Below are 17921 nucleotides of genomic sequence, written 5' to 3'. Positions count from 1 at the left end.
TTGATGTCGTTGTTGTTGGATATAGTAGAGAGAAATGGAGAAAGGAAGGGAAGACAGAGAGGGGGAGAGAAAGACAGACACCTGCAGACCTGCTTCACCGCCTGCAGACCTGCTTCACCGGGAGCTCGAACCAGTATCCTTCCTCCGGTCCTTGCGCTTTGTACCACGTGCGCTTTACCCGCTGTGCTACCGCTCGACCCCCAATAAATTAACATTTTTAAGAATCTAATAATGGGGAGTCGGGCGGTAGCGCAGCCGGTTTAGTGCAGGTTGCGCCAAGCGCAAGGACCGGTGTGAGGATCCTGGTTCGAGCCCCCGGCTTCCCACCTGCAGGGGAGTCGCTTCACAGGCGGTGAAGCAGGTCTGCAGGTGTCTGTCTTTCTCTCCCCCTCTGTCTTCCCCTCCTCTCTCCATTTCTCTCTGTCCTATCTAACAACAACGACATCATCAACAATAATAACTACAACAATAAAACAACAAGAGCAACAAAAGGGAAAATAGGTATTTAAAAAAGGATCTAATAATATTATTATTGACTATTTCCCCCAGAGCCCTCCCTGCTCAGCTCTGGCTGGTGGTAATGCTGGGATTGAGCCGGGACCTCAGAGCCTCCGGCAAGAGTCTTTTTCTTTGTAATATATTTTTTCACTTAATGAGAAGATAGATGATAGATAGATAGATAGATAAAAAGAGGAAAGAGCCAAGACCAGAGCCCTGCTCAGCTCTGGCTGATGGTGCTGGGGACTGAACCTGGGACCTCAGAGCCTCAGGCGGGAGAGGCTTTTGCAGAACCACTATGCTGTCTCCCCAGCCCTTCTCTCTCAGAAAGAAAGAGAGAAAGAAAGAAAAAGAAAGGAAGGAAGGAAGGAAGGGAGGAAGAAAGAGAGATAGAAGGAAGGTGCCAGCAAGCTCGGGGTGTCTGGCCCGAACCCGGGTCCTTGCGCATAGGAGAGCGTGTATGTGACTTCTCTACTGATTAGAGGGGTGGCTGGGATCCCCTGGCGGGGCCTCCGCCATGGCGGCAGCACCCGCTCCCCAGCCGCCCACTAGCGCGGGGCGCACCTGGAACACTTCGGCGCTGGTCCTCTCGTGGCGGCGGCCCAGCTCCCGCAGCTGCTCCTCCAGGGCCGCCACCTGCGCCCGCAGCGCGCCCACCACACGCTCCTGCTCCCCGCCGGCCCCGCGCTCGCGCTCCAGCTCCGCCCGCAGCGCCGCCGCCTCCAGGCCGGCCTCCACGACTTCTTGCTCCAGACCGGCCGCCCGACCCCGCAGCTCCAGAGCCTCGGCCTGCAGCCGCCGGTGCTCGTGGGCCGGCACGGACGCCTCCCGCAGCGCCTCGGCTGCCTCCCGCAGCTCGGCCAGGCCCCGGCGGGCCTCCTCACAAGCTTCCCCCAGCTCCGAGGCCCGCAGCTCCGCCGCCTCCCGCGCCTGCTCGCCCGTGGTCCGGGCGGCCGCCAGCTCGTCCCGCAGCGCCTGTAGCTCCCGGCTCTGCTCTAGCCGCGCCTCCTCGGCCCGCGCCAGCTCGGCCCGCAGCCCCCGCGCCTCCTCCTCCGCCAGCAGCCGCCCGGCCCGGGCCTCATCCAGCCAGCCCGCCAGAGCCTCCAGCTCCCGCAGCCGCGCGTCCCGCCCGCAGAGGTCCTGCCGGGCCTGCTCCAGGGCCGCCCGCAGCTGGGCTGTGTCCTCCGGGCCGGCCTCCCGCACCCGCTCCCGCAGCCGGCCCGCCTCAGCCTCCGCGGCCTGGAACTTGCCCCGCGCAGCCTCCAGCTCCGCTGCCGCCTCCCGCTCCCGCTGTCGCAGGGCCTCCTCCAGGCCAAGGATCCTGGTCTCCAGCTCTGCCTGCAGCTTCTCAGAGGCCTCGGCCGCACTGGGGTGCAGCAGGGGGCTGGCGGGGTCGCTCAGAGCTGTGGCCTCACCTCCTGTGGCCTCCTGTTCTGTGGCCCTGTCTCCTGTGGCCTCCTGTCCTGTGGCCTTGTCTGCCGTGACCTCCTGTCCTGTGGCCCTGTCTCCTGTGGCCTCCTGTCCTGTGGCCTTGTCTCCTGTGGCCTCCTGTCCTGTGGCCTTGTCTGCCGTGACCTCCTGTCCTGTGGCCCTGTCTCCTGTGGCCTCCTGTCCTGTGGCCCTGTCTCCTGTGGCCTCCTGTCCTGTGGCCTTGTCTGCCGTGACCTCCTGTCCTGTGGCCCTGTCTCCTGTGGCCTCCTGTCCTGTGGCCTTGTCTGCCGTGACCTCCTGTCCTGTGGCCCTGTCTTCTGTGGCCTCGACTCCCGTGGCCTCCTCTCCTGTATCCCTGTCTCCCACGGTCTCACCCCCCATGCACCCCGTGTTCTCCACCGCTGTGCCTGTGAGCTCAGCCCCCACCGCAGCCATGCCATTGACCTTTGTTTCTGGATCCCCCGAGGGTTTGCCTGTGGCCTCAGCTCCCGTGCTCTCAGCTCCCGTGGCCCTTGCATCCGGATTTCTACCCGCTGCTGGAGTCTTCACATCTGCAGCCCCAGCCCCAGCCCCAGCCACCTGTGTCCCCAAGGCCTCACCCCCAACATCCTCAGCCTCCAGGGTCTCGCCCTCCGTGGCCTCGGCTCCTGCAGACTTGTCTGTGGTCTCCGCTCCATTCACCAGGGCTTCTGGGACAGGGGCACCTGTCCCCACAGGCCCATTGCTGGTGTCTGGGGCCCCTGCAGCCCCATCTGCAGGCACCCCTGGTGCCCCCCGCTGCTCCAGTGCCCTCAGGACCTCAGCATGCTGCCTGCAAAGCTGGTCGAACTCAGCCCGGAGGGAGTCATACAGGGCCAGGGGGATGAGTTCGGCTGAGCCGTTCACGTCCACCTCCTCCTTCTCAAAGGTCTCCAGGACCTTGGGGGTGGGAAGGGCAGACGGGTGGGATGGCATGAAGGGCCCTCTGTGCCACCCCCAGCCCACAGGGGACACTCCTCGGCCTCCTGAGACCGGCTCCGTTTCCCTGCCTCAGTTTCCCCACCTGCACTTTCTCCATCAGCTCCTGGTTCTGCTTGGTGAGCACAGCCACCTGCTCACGCAGGGAAGCCAACAAGTCCTGAGAGGACGGGCCCGGACACTTCCCCGGTGGAGCCTCAGCGCCTGGGAAGGGACGCTGTCCATTAGCCCCTGGGCTCCCACCGGCCCCTGGAGTCCCAGGCTCAAGGTGTCCGCTCCCCCCAGGGTAGTGAACTCCAGCATGGGGTAGACAGTGGGTGCGGACCAGCTGTCAAGTCTCCCCACCTCCCACGGCCTCAGGGACAAAGAGAGTGGGGTGCGTGGAGGGGGACTGGGGATGGGACTTCACCTGAGAAGTCGAGGAGCTCCCCCTCCTCGTCCTGCAGGGTGGCCACGTCGTAGCTGGTGTTCTCACGCTCATTCTGGAATGGTGGTGGCATCTGACATGAGGGCCTTCCCCACGCACCCCAATGTCCCCCCAGCCGAGAATCAAAGGGGACGATGCCAACTCCTGGCACCACACCTTGCATCTCTCAGAAAAGAGGGGGGATTGCCAGCTAAGGTGGCCCAGGCGGCGGTGCGTTGCATATAGCTCTGGACTTAAAAGCCTGAGGTTTCGAGTTTGATCCCTGGCACTGCATGTACCAGAGTAGTGCTGTGGTGGTGGTGTTTTTCTTCTCTCTCCTTTTTTTTTATACTAATTATCTTCTAAAGAAAGAAAAGGAAAAAAGGAACGAAGAAAAAAGGATGGAAGGAAGGAACGAAGAAAGACGGAAGGAAAGAGAGACAGAGACAGAGAGAAAGAAAAAGCAAGTCAGGGAGGCCAAGCCCCCACAGTAGCTCCACGGTGATCCAATCCGTGCCCCCCTTGTAGGAGCCCCGCCCACCACAGCCCCGCCCCCGGCTCCGTGGCCGCTAGCCTGTCCACGGGAGCTCCGCCCCCGGTAAGCTCAGCCCGCTGTGGCCTCGCCCCGAGACGGCCCCGCCCCGCCCGTGGTTGCTCCACCCCTCGTGGCCCCGCCCAGCCGTGACCACGCCCCACGGTGGCCTCGCCCACCTCCATCAGGGACAGCCGGCTCTGCAGACTCTCCACCTCGCGGCCCAGACTCTCCTTCTCCTCCTGCCGCTCGGCCAGCAGCTGCCGCAGCTCCTGCACCTGCGGGCGGCGGGAGGGCGGAGCGCTCAGGGGGCGGCGGCCTGGCTGTGGGGAGTTTTCCCCTCCGGCTGGCTGGCAGGCACCCACCTCTCTCTCCAGGCTGTGTAGGGAGGTGGCCTCCGCCTCGGGCAGCTGCGGGGGTCAGGGGGACAAGGCTCAGAGCGAGCAGGGAGGTGAGGGGTCCGCTTCCAGCCCCCAGCTCTGCCCCCTCGTCGTCCTGGGGGTCACAGGGAGCTGGGAAGTGATGTGGGGGCACTGGACTTTGGAATACGAGTGGGCAAGAGAGGGGCCTTTGTAGCAAAGGCATGAGGAGGTGTGGACGGGAGCAGCAGGTAGGAGAGAAAGAGTGTTCTAGGCCGCCCACCCGCACAGCCTGTGCAAGGGTCCTGGGGCAGGGCCCGCCTGCATGTGAGGAGGAGGAGCCACGAGAAGGCCCGTGGGGCTGGGGCAGAGCCAGGACGGGAGGAAGGGGAGCTCTCTGCCCATTTGGCACTCCGCTGGCCGGCCAGCCCCAGGCTCACCTCCTGCCTCCTCCGCTCCTGATGCTGCTCCAGGCCCCTGATCCTCTGCAGCAGCCGCCCCCGCTCCTGCCTCAGCCGCACAATCTCCTCGTAGGCCTCCCGGTCATCCTGCGACGCCCCCAGGCCCCAGAACCCCACAGCCTTCCTCACCTGAGCCACACCCCACCCCACCACCCTGCCTGAGCCACCCTGGCCCTCCCCCGGCGGCTGGGCATCTCTCACAGGCATGGGGGTGCAGGCAGGGGGCGGGGGCGCCTTCCGCTTTCTGGGACCCCCTCGCTTGTCACGGCTGGACACAGAGTTCTGGTGGAGGAAGAGCAGAAAGGAGACGACGGGGGTACCACTTTGGGAACACCCCCAGCGAGTTCAGACGCCTCCTCCCTTCCCCATCTCACCCCATCCCCTGCGGTGGCAGCACTAACCAGTGCTCCCAGGGCAGAACCCTGGGGAAGGGCAGCGGGGCGCGAGGAGAGAGACAGATGGACATACCTGTGATGAGGCCTCACCAGACTCGTCCTCTAGGGGGTGCAGGGGAGAGAGAGAGCCCAGACTCAGGGGTTCTGTTTGGGAGACAGAGGCCCTACAGGAAGGGGAGGGCGGGCACCCCTAGCTCCCCCGGACCAGGGCTTTTCAAGTGGAAGCCTGACACGTTGACGAGACGCTGGGAAGCAGACCCTCAAAATAAAATGCCCCAAAGTGAGAACAACCGTGCCTCCAGGACGGGGCAGGAGGGCCCTGAGGTCTGGAGAAAGGCATGAGCAGTCTCGGGCTTCTTTCTTTTTGGCTTTCGCCACCAGAGAGAGAGAAAGAGAGAGACAGGGAGAGAGGAGAGAGCACAGCACAGCTCCACCTCGCAGGAAGCTTCGCCCTTGGGTCTTCCTATGGTGCCAGCGGCTTGAACCCGGGTCCTTGTGCACAGCAGTGTGTGTGATCTACAAAGAATTCTCCTTGGAGGGTGCCAGGTGGTGGCATTACAATGCGCAAGGATCCAGGTCCAAGCCCCCCACCCCCTTCCCCACCTGCAGGGGGAAAGCTTCACAAGCAATGAAGCAGGGCTGCAGGTGTGTCTCTGTCTCTCTCCCCCTACTCTCTCAATGTCTCTCTGTCTATCTGATAAGAAAGACGAAGGAAGGAAGGAAGGAAGGAAGGAAGGAAGGAAGGAAGGAAGGAAGAAAAAAGAAGGAAGAAAGGGATGGAGGGAGAGAAAGAATTCTCAGAGGGAGTCGGGCGGTAGTGCAGCGGGTTAAGCGCAGGTGGTGCAAAGCGCAAGGACCGGCATAAGGATCACGGTTTGAGCCCCCGGCTCCCCACCTGCAGGGGAGTCGTTTCACAGGCAGTGAAGCAGGTCTGCAGGTGTCTGTCTTTCTCTCCCCCTCTCTGTCTTCCCCTCCTCTCTCCATTTCTCTCTGTCCTATCCAACAACGATGACATCAATAACAGCAACAATAACAATGAAAAACAAGGGCAACAAAAGGGAAAATAAATAAATATAAAAAATTAGGGGGCGGGGTAAAAATTTTTAAAAGGGGGAGTTGGGCGGTTGAGCAGCAGGTTAAGTGCACGTGGCACAAAGCGCAAGGACCGGCATAAGGATCCTGGTTCGAGCCCCCGGCTCCCCACTTGCAGGAGAGTCACAGGCGGTGAAGAAGGTCTGCAGGTGTCTGTCTTTCTCTCTCCCTCTCTGTCTTCCCCTCCTCTTTCCATTTCTCTCTGTCCTAACCAACAACTATGACCTCAATAACAACAGTATATAAATAACTACAACAACAAAAAAGAACAAGGGCAAAAAAGGGATATATATATAATTTTGGGGAGTTGGGCGGTAGTGCAGTGGGTTAAGCAGAGGTGGCACAGAGCACAAGGACCAGCATAAGAGTCCCAGTTTGAGTCCCCGGCTCCCAACTTGCAGGGGAGTCGCTTCACAGGCGGTGAAGCAGGTCTTCAGGGTCTGTCTTTCTCTCCCCTTCTTTTTTTTTTAAAGATTTTATTTATTTATTAATGAGAAAGATAGGAGAGAGAGAAAGAACCAGACATCACTCTGGTCCATGCGCTGCCAGACCACTCTCTCCCCCTTTCTGTCTTCCCCTCCTCTCTCGATTTCTCTCTGTCCTATCCAACAAAAATGACAACAACAATAACAATGATAAACAAAAAGGGAAACAAAAGGGAAAAATAAATATTTAAATATATATATTTGATTATTTTATGTACATATTTCTTGGGGCCAGGCGGTGGCACATCTGGTTAAGTGCACACACTGCAGTGCGCAAGGAACCTGCAGGGGGAAAGCTTCACAAGTGGTGGTGAAGCAGGGCTGCAGGTGTTTCTCTGTCTTTCTCCATCTCTGTCTCCCCCCCCAATTTCTCTCTGTCTCCATCCAATAATAAATAAATATAACATATATATATAATTCTTATTCTTTTTTAAGAGAGTCTCTTTTTTTTAATGGAAATACTATATTTGTCCATTGATATACAAAACTATGTAATACACTGGGGGAAAAGTGGATTTTGTAGTAATAGCACAATTATAAGACGACACCTTTTTTGATCACCTTTCTCATAATCTTTTTTTGCCCTTGTTTTATTGTTGTAGTTATTATTGTTGTTGATGTCGTTATTGTTGGATAGGACAGAGAGAAGTGGAGGAGGGGAAGACAGAGAAGGGGAAAGATAGACACCTGCAGACCTGCTTCACTGCTTATGAAGCGATAATTGTTATTCTTTTTTAATATTTATTTATTTATTCCGTTTTGTTGCCCGTTTTATTGTTGTAGTTATTGTTGTTGATGTCGTCATTGTTGGATAGGACAGAGAAAAATGGAGTTGTATTGAGAGGAAATAAGGGCTCGAACCTGGATCCTTAAGCTGGTTCTTGCACTTAACCCGCTGCGCTACCGCCCAACTCCCAAGAATTTCTCTTTTTCTATTATTATTCTGTTCATTTTATTGGTTAGGACAGAGAGAAACTGAGAGGGAAAGAGGAGGGAGATAGATAAGAGAGACACCTGCCGACCTGCTTCACCCCTTGTGAAGCTTTCTCCCTGCAAGTGGGGACCGGGAGCTTGAACCCAAGTCCCTGAGCACTGTAATGTGAGCACTCAACCAGGTGCATCACCACCGGCCCCTCTAAACAAAAACCTTTGAGGCTCCTTGAAACTGTCATGCGTAGGTGGAGGGGCACAGGACCTCTATTAAGGCAGCAGATGGGGACCCCTTTGTAACCTCCCACAGGAGCGAGAAAGAAGGAACAGCAAGAAACTGTCTAGAAGGTTGGAGGGAAGGGGGCATGAGTACCGCTAGGTGGCGAGGGCCTCTGGGCGGCTTCCTGGAGGAGGTGGAGGATGAGCTTGTCGCCCGCCTGGGCGCCGTAGTAAGCCGCGTCCTGGCCCAGAGCGTCGGTGATGCCCGGCTGGGCGCCCCCCTGTAGCAGCACCTCCACCGTCTCGGGGCTGCCCCCCTCGCATGCCAGCATGAGAGCCGTCCTGCCGGCAGAGGGCGCTGTTGAGCGTTAAGGCCTTGAGAGGCCCAGAGAGGTCAGGACACCAGGCCCAGGGCACACAGCACCAGCCTCAAGCCCGAGCCCACCTGCCCTGCAAGTCCTGGTCATTCGCGACTGCGCCCTGCTGCAGGAGGAGGCGGCACAGGTCTGTGTGGCACATCTGAGCAGCTATGAGCAGGGGCGTCGTGCCTGACTGGTGTGGGGGCAGGGGGGCAGGCAGAATGAATCAGGGCAGGGAGGCTGACCCCAGGAGACTGGCCCCTGAGTTCAGCCCTGTTGAGCTCCCTGTTGAAGACCGGCGGGAGTGCCCCTACTTGGTGGCGGAGATCCTCAAAGTCCCGGGTCTGTCCCCCAAAAAGGTCCCCAGGGGCCTCACCCGATCTCGGGGACTCAGATGTGCCTTGAAAGAGCAGAGGATTTCTGAGCAGGAGAGACAGCCACCGGCAGCTGGAAGAGAGAGAGGACATTCAACAGGGAAAGGGGCCGGCTACCTGGGTGCTGTGCCTGGTGATGAGAGACCCCACAGCCCTGCCCACCCTCCATGGGCTCCCTGGGTGCTGTGCAGGGTGCTGAGAGAGGAGAGACCCCACAGCCCTGCCCACCCTCCATGGGCTCCCTGGGTGCTGTGCCTGGTGCTGAGAGAGACCCCACAGCCCTGCCCACCCTCCATGGGGCTCCCTGGGTGCTGTGCATGGTGCTGAGAGAGGAGAGACCCCACAGCCCTGCCCACCCTCCATGGGCTCCCTGGGTGCTGTGCCTGGTGCTGAGAGAGGAGAGACCCCACAGCCCTGCCCACCCTCCATGGGCTCCCTGGGTGCTGTGCCTGGTGCTAAGAGAGGAGAGATCCACCCCCAGCCCTGCCACCAGGTGATGGTGTACCCTGAACACTTCTCTTTCCTAAGAGCTAGCTCCTCCCACTTCCTGCCCCAGGGCTGGCTTATCTCTTCATTCTTCGATGCCTGAAGCTGGGGGGAGGGCCAAGTGGGGTATGCAGAAGGGAGTGGCTCTCTGACTTCATGCAACCAGCCTTTACTGGGCATCCGTTGAGTAGCAAAGCCTGGGTGTGTGTGGGGGGTGGGGCAGAGGCTGAGCCATCTCTGAGTTCTCAGTCTGAATAGCGTGGGACACAGGAGATCAGGGCACATGACCCCAGTCCCCACCTTCAGGGGGAAAGTTCACATGCGTTGGAGTAGAGTTGCAAATGACTCTTGTCTCTCTTCCTCTGTATTTGTAATTTTTTAATTTAAATTATCCTTATTTATTGGATAGAGACGGTCAGAAATCGAGAGAGAAGGAGGAGATAGAGAAAGACAAAAAGAGAGACACCTGGAGCCCTGCCTCACCATCCACAAAGTTTTCCCTCTGCAGGTGGGGACCGGGGTTCGAACCTGGATCCTTGTGAATTGTACTGTGCACTCAACCAAGTGTGCCACCACCCAGTCACTTTCCCTCTCTATCTCCCCTCCTCTCTGAATTTCTCTATATCTCTTTCCAGTTATAAGTAGATAATAAACATTTAATAAATTTTTAAAAATAAAGAGAAAATTAAGTCCCCACTTGCAGAGAGAAAGCTTCACGAGTGGTAAAGCTGGGCTAAAGGTGTCTCTCTGTCTCTCCTTCTCTATCATCCCCTTCCCTCTCGATTTCTGGCTGTCTCTATGCAATAAATAAATAAATAAAGATAAATAATTTAAAAACAACAACAAAAAAGAAAATCAATTGAATGCATACAAGTACTACTGCCACTAGGTGGCAGCACAGACCAAGGGCAGGGCCTGGGCGACAGGGCAAGAAAAGCTTCAAAGCAAAGCCAAATCTCTCCAGAATACAGATACTAAATTTAAGTCCTGCTCAGCTCCTACTGAGCCATTTCCCCAGTTGCAAGTTAGTATTTAATTTTTGTGTGTGCGTCGCTCTGCCGGCCAACAATTTTAGCTGGAAACAGACATACAGAAGACAGGGAAAGGAGGTCGGGCGGTAGCGCAGCGGCTTAAGTGCACATGGCTCAAAGCACAAGTGCGGGCGTAAGGAACCCGGTTCGAACCCCCAGCTTTCCACCGTCAGGGGAGTCGCTTTTCAGGCGGTGAAGCAGGTCTCCAGGTGTCTGTCTGTCTCTCCCCCTCTCTGTCTTCCCCTCCTCTCTCCATTTCTTTCTGTCCTATCCAACAACAACGACATCAGTAACAACAATAATAGCCACGACTAAAGACAGAGAAATTGAGGCCGGGGGGAAGCTTCACCAGTGGCTGCAGGTGTCTCTCTGTCTCTTTCTTCTTTTTTTAAGACTTTTTAAAAAATGTTTTTATTTTATTTATTTATTATTGGATAGAGACAGAGAGAAATTGAGAGGGGAGGTGGAGGTAGAGAGGAAGAGAAACAGAGAGACACCTACAGCCCTGCTTCACCACTTGTGAAGCTTTCCCCCTGCAGGTGGGGACCAGGGACTTGAATCTCAGTCCTTGTGCACTGGAATGTGTGTGCTTAACCAGGTTTGCCACCACCTGGCCCCTCTCTGTCTCTTTCTATCTCTCCCTACCCTCTCAATTTCTCTGTCTCTGACTGGGAGTATGGACCGACCAGTCAACGCCCATGTTCAGTGGGGAAGCAATTACAGAAGCCAGACCTTCCACCTTCTGCAACCCACAATGACCCTGGGTCCATCCTCCCAGAGGGCTAGAGAATAGGAAAGCTATCAGGGGAGGGGGTGGGATATGGAGATTGGGTGGTGGGAATTGTGTGGAGTTGTACCCCTCCTACCCTATGGTTTTGTTAATTAATACTTTCTTAAATAAAAATAAATAAATAAATAAATAAAAGAAATATATAATAATAATTAAAAAAATTTCTCTGTATCTAAATAAAATAAAAAATATTTTAAATAAATAAAAATGGGGTCCGGGCTGTAGCTTATCGGGTTAAGCGCACATGGTGCAAATCAAAAGGACTGGCATAAGGATCCCGGTTCGAACCTCCGGCTCCCCACCTTCAGGGTGGATCGCCTCATAAGCTGTGAAGCAGATCTGCAGATGTCTATCTTTCTCTAGCCCTCTGTCTTCCCCTCCTCTCTCCATTTCTCTCTGTCCTATCTAACAATACATCAATAACAACAATAATAATAACAACAACAACAATAAACAACAAGGGCAACAAAAAGGGGGAAAAAATGGCCCCCAGGAGCAGTGGATTTGCAGTGCAGGCACTGAGTCCCAGCAATAACCTTGGAGACAATCAAAATAAATAGAAATAATAATTTTTAAAAATTTTTCTTTATATTTATTTATTTTCCCTTTTGTTGTTTTTATTGTTGTTGTAGTTATTATTGTTGTTATTGATGTCGTCATTGTTGGATAGGACAGAGAGAAATGGAGAGAGGAGGGGAAGACAGAGAGGGGGAGAGAAAGACAGACACCTGCAGACCTGCTTCACCGCTTGTGACAGGTGGGGAGCTGGGGGCTCAAACCCGGATCCTTCTGCGGGTCCTTGCACTTTGTGCCACATGCGCTTAACCTGCTGTGCTACTGCCCAACTCCCAATCAATTATTTTTAAAAAGAGAGAATCTGAAAAGGGAAAGGGGAGAGAGAGACAGAGAGATACCTGTAGCCCTGCTTCACCACTCGTGAAGCTTCCCCCCTGCAGTTGGTAACCATGGGCTCGAACCTGGGTCATTGCTCCTCGTAAGGCATGTGCTCTACTGGTAAGCCATGTCCCTACCTGCTTCTGACTGCACGTCCCCTAAGGGAGTTCTGTCTTGATCATCCCGTTATAGAAGCACCCTCAAGTCTGACACCCTCCATTTGTGGCAGCTAGGCAGAGGGGTCACACGTACCTGCGTGATGCAGAGCCGTCCACCCACTGCTGTCCACAGTGTCCGCCGCACAGGAGGCCTGGGGACGGAGGGGACAGGTCATGGAGGCCCGTGACATTCTCCCAGGACTCAGTCTCCTTGGCTTCTTATCCTCTCCCCTCCTGCCTGCCCCTCTCTGTCTTCTCTGAACATGGGTACAAAGGACTATTTTAAAGCTCAGGAATAGTTGAGGCTTGGGGGGGAGGGGTCAAAGAAGCCCTGGCACTTTTGGGAGTTTGGGAGGAGGGGGGTTCAGGGAACTGCCGGAAGCCAGGAGCAGTTAGGGAAAGGGAGCCTCTGAGGTTGGGTAGAGTAACTAAGGGGGGGGCTGGGATTGGGAGAGTAGCTGGGGGTAGAGGAGTAGCTGAAGCTAGAGAAGTAGCAGAGGTGGGAAGTAACTGGGACTAGGTAGTAGCCGAGGTTGGGGAGTAGCAGAGGTTGGGGGGTAGATACGATTACGAAGTAGCTGAGATTGTGGGAGTAGTGAAGTGTTGGGGAGTAGCTGAGATCGAGGTGTAGCTATGGTTGAGAGTAGCTGAGGTTGGGGAGTAGCTGAGATCGAGGAGTAGCTATGGTTGAGGAGTAGCTGAGGTTGGGGAGTAGCTGAGATCGAGGAGTAGCTGAGGTTGAGGAGTAGCTGAGGTTGAGGAGTAGCTGAGGTTGGGGGAGTATCTGAGGTTGGGGTGTAGCTAGTGTTGGGGAAGTAGCTAGGTTCGGGGAGTAGCTACGGTTGGGGGAGTAGCTGAGATTGGAGAGTAGTTGAGGTTGGGGAGTAGCCGAGACCAGAACAGCATTGACCTGCAGCAGCTGCCTCAGACACTCAGGATGCCCATACTTGGCGGCCAGGTGGAGGGCATGGTAACCTGGAAGAGAGAGGATTGGCAGAGCGCCCAGATAGTCCAGGAGACCCTACTGCCCGCCACAAGCTGGGTCCAGCACTAGAGGTGTGTCTTGTTCCCCCCTCCGCAACAAACCCCTCGTGGCAGACCCCCCAGACCCCTGTCTCCGCTCAGCCTCGCTTCATACTCCTTGGACCCGCCTGCCCCAGCTACACCACGTGAGCTGCGCTTGTCCCCCTGCTCAGCCCAGCCAGTGAGGTGTGACGTGTGTGGTGTGACTGCATGTGGGCCCAGGCAGACACAGCAGTGCCACAGAGCGCTTGTGACACACACGCCAAGGGGACGCAGCCAGAGGCATGGCCAACCAGACTGTGGGGGCCTCCAGGGCATATCTTGATGCATTTTGGATAGAGACAGAGTGAAACTGGGGGGGGGGGGAGCTGGAGGCGGAGAGAGACAGATGGACACCTGCAGCACTGCTCCACCACTCAGGAAGCTTCCTACCTGCAGGTGAGGACCAGGGGCTTGAACCCAGGTCCTTGAGCACTGTAATAAGTGCTCCCACGTGGCTATTATCATTGTTATTATTAGCACTGGCCCATGCACAGCAATGTTCCCGGGCTGAGTTTTTCATTGGTTTTATTTCAGAGAAGGTGTGTGTGTGTCGGGGGGCAGACAGTGGCACCTTACATACTACAAAGTACAAGGACCGGGGTTCTAACCCCTGGTCCCCTCCTCCAGGGGGGAAGCCCTGGCCCCTAGTACCTGCCCCATCCACACTCGTAACATTGGCCCCATGGGAAAGCATGGTCTCCAGGCAGCTGGTGGCACCCCGCATGGCGGCCAGGTGGAATCTGAGGGGCAGAGGGCAAAGGGCAGGGGTCAGCATCAGGGCCACGGTTGGCCCAAGCCCCTTCCCCTCCTCCAGCATGGGGGAGGGCACGCACGCTGACTTGCCCTCCGGGTCGAGCTTGGTGGGCACCAGCCCCTTGCGGGCAATCAGGGCAGCCACCCTGGAGGCATCATTGTTCTCCACAGCCTGCAGCAGCCTCTCATCACTTTTGGTCCAGTCCTGGCTCTGTGGAAGGGGATAGGGACACACCCAGAGGAGGTATGGGGCTGGGGGCAGATAGCTGATCCCCAACCCACTCCACTCCTCACTCCCCCTGAACTGGCCGGGCCCCGCCCCCAAGGCTCTCTCCACCCGCCCATGGGCACTTGCCTGCCGCCTGCCTCCCCAGGAGGCCGGCTTGGGGATGGGGCAGGGGCCACAGGGCGGGCAGGAGCCGAGGTCAGTTGGGCTGAGCCGCAGCTGCGGGTGGGGGGGGAGGAGGTCCTGGACTGGGAGGGCCCAGGCAGTGGCCCCCAGACCTGCACCCACCTCACCAGCATCTGCCTCCCTGGCCCCTCAGCCCCCAGGCCCACCCATCCAACACCCACAAACCCCTCAACCAGCTCCGATGAGTCCCCCACCCCTGTCCCCAAACTGTCCCTGAGCAGGAAAAGTTGAAAAGTGACCCCCCCAAACACAGCGACCCCCCTCAAAGTCTCCCAATAGGAAAGCAAAAGTCTCCCCAAAGAGCCCCCCAAATGGCCTTGGGGTGACCCTCAAACCTGTCCTTTTTCCTTCTCTGACCCCCGAAAAGGTCACAGTGGCCCTCTGACTGATGAAATCTTGAAAAACACACTCCCTCTGTCCCGAATCGCCTGGATCTGAAGGACACCCCAAAACTCCAATGTCCTGAAGTGCTAGAACCCCCTCCAAAAAAGAGCCCCCCCCACAAAGCACAGCCTCGCCCTAAATCCCTCTACTGCTCTGGAGAGATGATTCTCCAAATATCAGTGCCATTTGTTTCCCTAAAGGTCCCCCAAAGTAGCTCCCAAGCTGCCCCCCGCTCCTCTTCTGAACCGCCCCTCCGAGGGTCGCCATCTGTTCCATAGGTGTCCCCAAATGTCCTGTCCACCCGCCCCACCTCGGCCCCTGCCAGCGCACACTCTCTGGCCCTGGGGGGCCCTACCGCGAAGGAGGTGGCGGCGCAGAGACACAGCTGCTTCATGGCGTCCAGGGTTCCGCGGGGGCCGCAAGGGACAGAGAGGGGGGTACAAGGGGACCCGCCGAGGGGACCAGAGCACCGTGCCCGCCCCGCCCGCCTGTAGCCCCGCCCTCGATGCTGCCCCGCCTGCAGCTCTGAAACCACGCCCCTCATGCGTGAAGCCACGCCCCTCCCAACACAACCCCTGGAGTTCTGCCTCCGCCCTCCTGTAGCCCCGCCCATCACCGTGAAGCCACGCCCCCTCTGAAGCCACGCCTCTCCCGTCTGGGTCACGCCCACACCCCCTGAAGTGTAGCTCCTTCCATTCACAGCCTCGCCCACCAGACGAAGCGGGAGGAGGGCTTGCGGGGGTGGGGTGCAAGGGCTGTCAGAATGGGAAAAGCTCTCCCCTGAGGAGGGCCCCCCGGGACCCCAGCTCCTCGGAGAACTGTCCCCAACCCCCGCAAGTGGAAGGGCCCTGGGTCTGTCCCCGCCCACTGAGCCCAGGTGGGCTTCCTCTCTTAGCTTCCCTCATTCATTCATCAATTCACTCCATCATCATCTGATATCATTAGTTGTTGTTTTTACCACAAACCCTGCTCAGCTTCCGGCTTCCGGTGGTGCGGGGAAATTGAATTTGGGTCTTTCACTTATTCTTACACTCACTTATCTCACCCAGTTACTCATCCCCTCTGCCATCATGGGTTGTCCTGGTCATCCATCCATCCATCCATCCACCCACCAGCGGGGGTCTGAGACAGGGCAAACCTGATTAGGGGCCCTAGCTGTACCCCCTGCGCCCCCTCCTCTTTCTCTTTTCTTTAAACACGTGCATGACTCAGCTGAGAGGCTCACCAGCCTTTGCCTTCATTCTCCTCCTGGGGGAATGGGACCCCCAATGACCAGTACCTACCTTGGGGGGCTCCCCCAACCCAGGCAGATACTAGGGGTGCATTAATGCTGAGTCCTGGGCAGGTGGGGCAGAAGCCAAGGGTAGGGAGCCCCCCGGGGAGAGAGGCCAAGCATCGCCAGCCCCCAGTCTTTTTTCAATAGTGAACATAGAAGTGAACGGAAGTAAAAAGTAAAAAACAAGTTAAAAGCCATTATTATTATTTTTATATATGTGAGAGAGAGACACTAGGGCCAGCTCCCTGGGCTAGGGGTGCAGCAGGTTCCATCCCTGGCACCACATGGAAGAGGCCGTCACACTGGGGGAAGCTCTCTCCTCTCTAGCTCAATGAAAAAGGAGCCCAGAAGCAATGAAAGTGTGCATGTGTGAGGCCCTGGCTCCATGAGAGGGAAGAAAAGAATGGGGGGGCAGGGAAGGAAAGGAAGGAAAGGGAGGGGAGCTCCAGCGTTTGCTGTGCAGGGTATCAAACCTGGATCCTCATCCAAGTGCAGAGAGAAGTTATGGGGCATATGCTCAGAGGAAGACTGCTCTGCAAAAACAGACAAGATTGGGGTTCAAGCCCCCCCCGCACCCCACCTGCAGGGGGAAACTTCATGAGTGGTAGAGCAGGGTTGCACGAATCTCTGTCTCTCCCTCTCTCTGTCTCCCCCTCCTGTCTCAATTTCTCTCTGTCTCTACCCAAAGTAAATAAATTTATTTTGATCCCCAGCACCACCACCAGCCAGAGCTGAGCAATGTGTGTGTGTATGTGTGTGTGTTTCTTTATCTCTCTGTCTCAGTCTCATTCAAATAAAATAAAATAAAACAAAATAAAATAAAACTTTTAAAAATGCAATCTTGGGGGTTGGGCAGTAGCACAGCGGGTTAAGCGCGTGTGGTGCAGAGACCAAGGACCATTGTAAGGATCCCAATTAGAGCCCCCAGCTCCCCACCTGCAGGAGGGGTCGCTTCACAGCCAGTGAAGCAAGTCTGCAGGTGTCTGTCTCTCTCACCCTTCCCTCTTGATTTCTGGCTCTTTCAAATAAATAAAGATAATAAAAATAAATAAATGCGATCTCGGGGCCAGGTAGCGGCGCACCTGGCTTAGTGCACACATCACAGTGCACAAGGACCTGGGTTCAAACCTCCTGGTCCCCACGTGCAGGGAGAAAGCTTCACAAGTAGTGAAGCAGGGCTGCAGGGTCTCTTGGTGTCTCTTCCTATCTCCCCTCCCTCTCGATATCTGGCTGCCTCTACCCAACAAATAAAGATAAAAAAAATAAAATAAAATGAATTAATAAAAAGGCAATTTCCAACTTGGTCACTGAACCACAATTCTTTGGCTCATTCCCAGGTGTCAGTGATAGGAATGTCTTTAGGGTTATTTATTAATTAAAAAGCACTTATTTTTCATACTGTGTATTAACTAGCAGAGCAGAACTCAGGCCAGGATCAAAACTGGGACCCCATGCCTGAGAGTCTAGTGCTTTATCCACTTATCCACTGCGCCCCTCCCTCCCTTTTTTTTTTAACTTCTATCAGAGAGAAAGAGAGAGAGAGAAAAACCCCACAGCTCTGCCCCACCATCTATGAGCTTCCCCCGGGCCATCCATGGTGCTCCCATGTGGTGCTGGGGCTCAAACTCAGGGCCTCACATGCAAAACGGTGCATGTTCTAGTGTCTAGGCCCTATCTTCTGGGTGGACAGGCTGAGGCCCAGACAGGCTTGAGAAGGATCAGAGGAAGAAGGGTCATCTCCCAGGTGCAGAAGGCAAGGCCAGGAGGAGGGTGCTGGTTGCTGGGTACACAGAGCAGAGGCAACAGAAGCAGAGCCTCTGCAGAGGGGAGTGTTAGCTTTCTCCCGCAGGAGCCTGACAATAGCTGAACCCGACTCCCAGCCTCGCCTGGCCTGGCCTGCGGAGAAATTGGAGCTAGGGTTGGGGGGGGGGCGGCGGGCAGAGGACAAGCTGCTGTCCTTCCCCTCCCCCTGGGACAAGGACAAGCAGCCCAGAGCTGGAGGCCCATGGGTCCCTCCCTGCTGGGAGCAAACACTATCCCCATCCCCCCACCTCAACTCCAAATCCTACTGAAGCTGCCACCTGCCAGAATTAGCTCTCTTGGTTTGGGGCTGTTCTACTCTGTCTTTAACGATTTGCCCAGGAGAGAGGGAGATGGGGGAAGAGAGAGACCGG

General features: G+C 56.4%; 1 protein-coding gene across 18 annotated transcripts in view; it reads right to left on the bottom strand.

Moving 5' to 3' along the window:
• Nucleotides 1-17921, bottom strand: part of LOC103115173 (ankyrin repeat domain-containing protein 24) — a 36404-nt gene that overhangs the window by 13241 nt on the left and 5242 nt on the right. For 9 of the 18 annotated variants that reach the window (XM_060181898.1, XM_060181905.1, XM_060181904.1 and 6 more), the window contains exons 1-16: nucleotides 14827-14954; nucleotides 14031-14120; nucleotides 13756-13886; nucleotides 13574-13662; nucleotides 12768-12832; nucleotides 11952-12009; nucleotides 8501-8571; nucleotides 8211-8317; nucleotides 7920-8107; nucleotides 5113-5141; nucleotides 4624-4926; nucleotides 4190-4234; nucleotides 4004-4102; nucleotides 3296-3368; nucleotides 2972-3090; nucleotides 1063-2847 (exon numbers count right to left, since the gene is read on the bottom strand). In XM_060181898.1, the coding sequence (XP_060037881.1) occupies nucleotides 1063-2847; nucleotides 2972-3090; nucleotides 3296-3368; nucleotides 4004-4102; nucleotides 4190-4234; nucleotides 4624-4926; nucleotides 5113-5141; nucleotides 7920-8107; nucleotides 8211-8317; nucleotides 8501-8571; nucleotides 11952-12009; nucleotides 12768-12832; nucleotides 13574-13662; nucleotides 13756-13886; nucleotides 14031-14120; nucleotides 14827-14865 (3291 nt within the window). In that variant the 5' untranslated portion in view covers nucleotides 14866-14954. Of the gene's footprint in view, nucleotides 1-1062; nucleotides 2848-2971; nucleotides 3091-3295; nucleotides 3369-4003; nucleotides 4103-4189; nucleotides 4235-4623; nucleotides 4927-5112; nucleotides 5142-7919; nucleotides 8108-8210; nucleotides 8318-8500; nucleotides 8572-11951; nucleotides 12010-12767; nucleotides 12833-13573; nucleotides 13663-13755; nucleotides 13887-14030; nucleotides 14121-14826; nucleotides 14955-17921 lie in introns of those variants that run through there. The other 9 variants (XM_060181903.1, XM_060181916.1, XM_060181915.1 and 6 more) reach the window with 7 other exon arrangements.

This window comes from Erinaceus europaeus, chromosome 23 (genome assembly GCF_950295315.1).
Source record: "Erinaceus europaeus chromosome 23, mEriEur2.1, whole genome shotgun sequence".
Classification (NCBI taxonomy): Eukaryota; Metazoa; Chordata; class Mammalia; order Eulipotyphla; family Erinaceidae; genus Erinaceus; species Erinaceus europaeus.
Note: the sequence above shows the minus strand (reverse complement) of the source record. Positions and strands in the feature narration are given on the sequence as shown.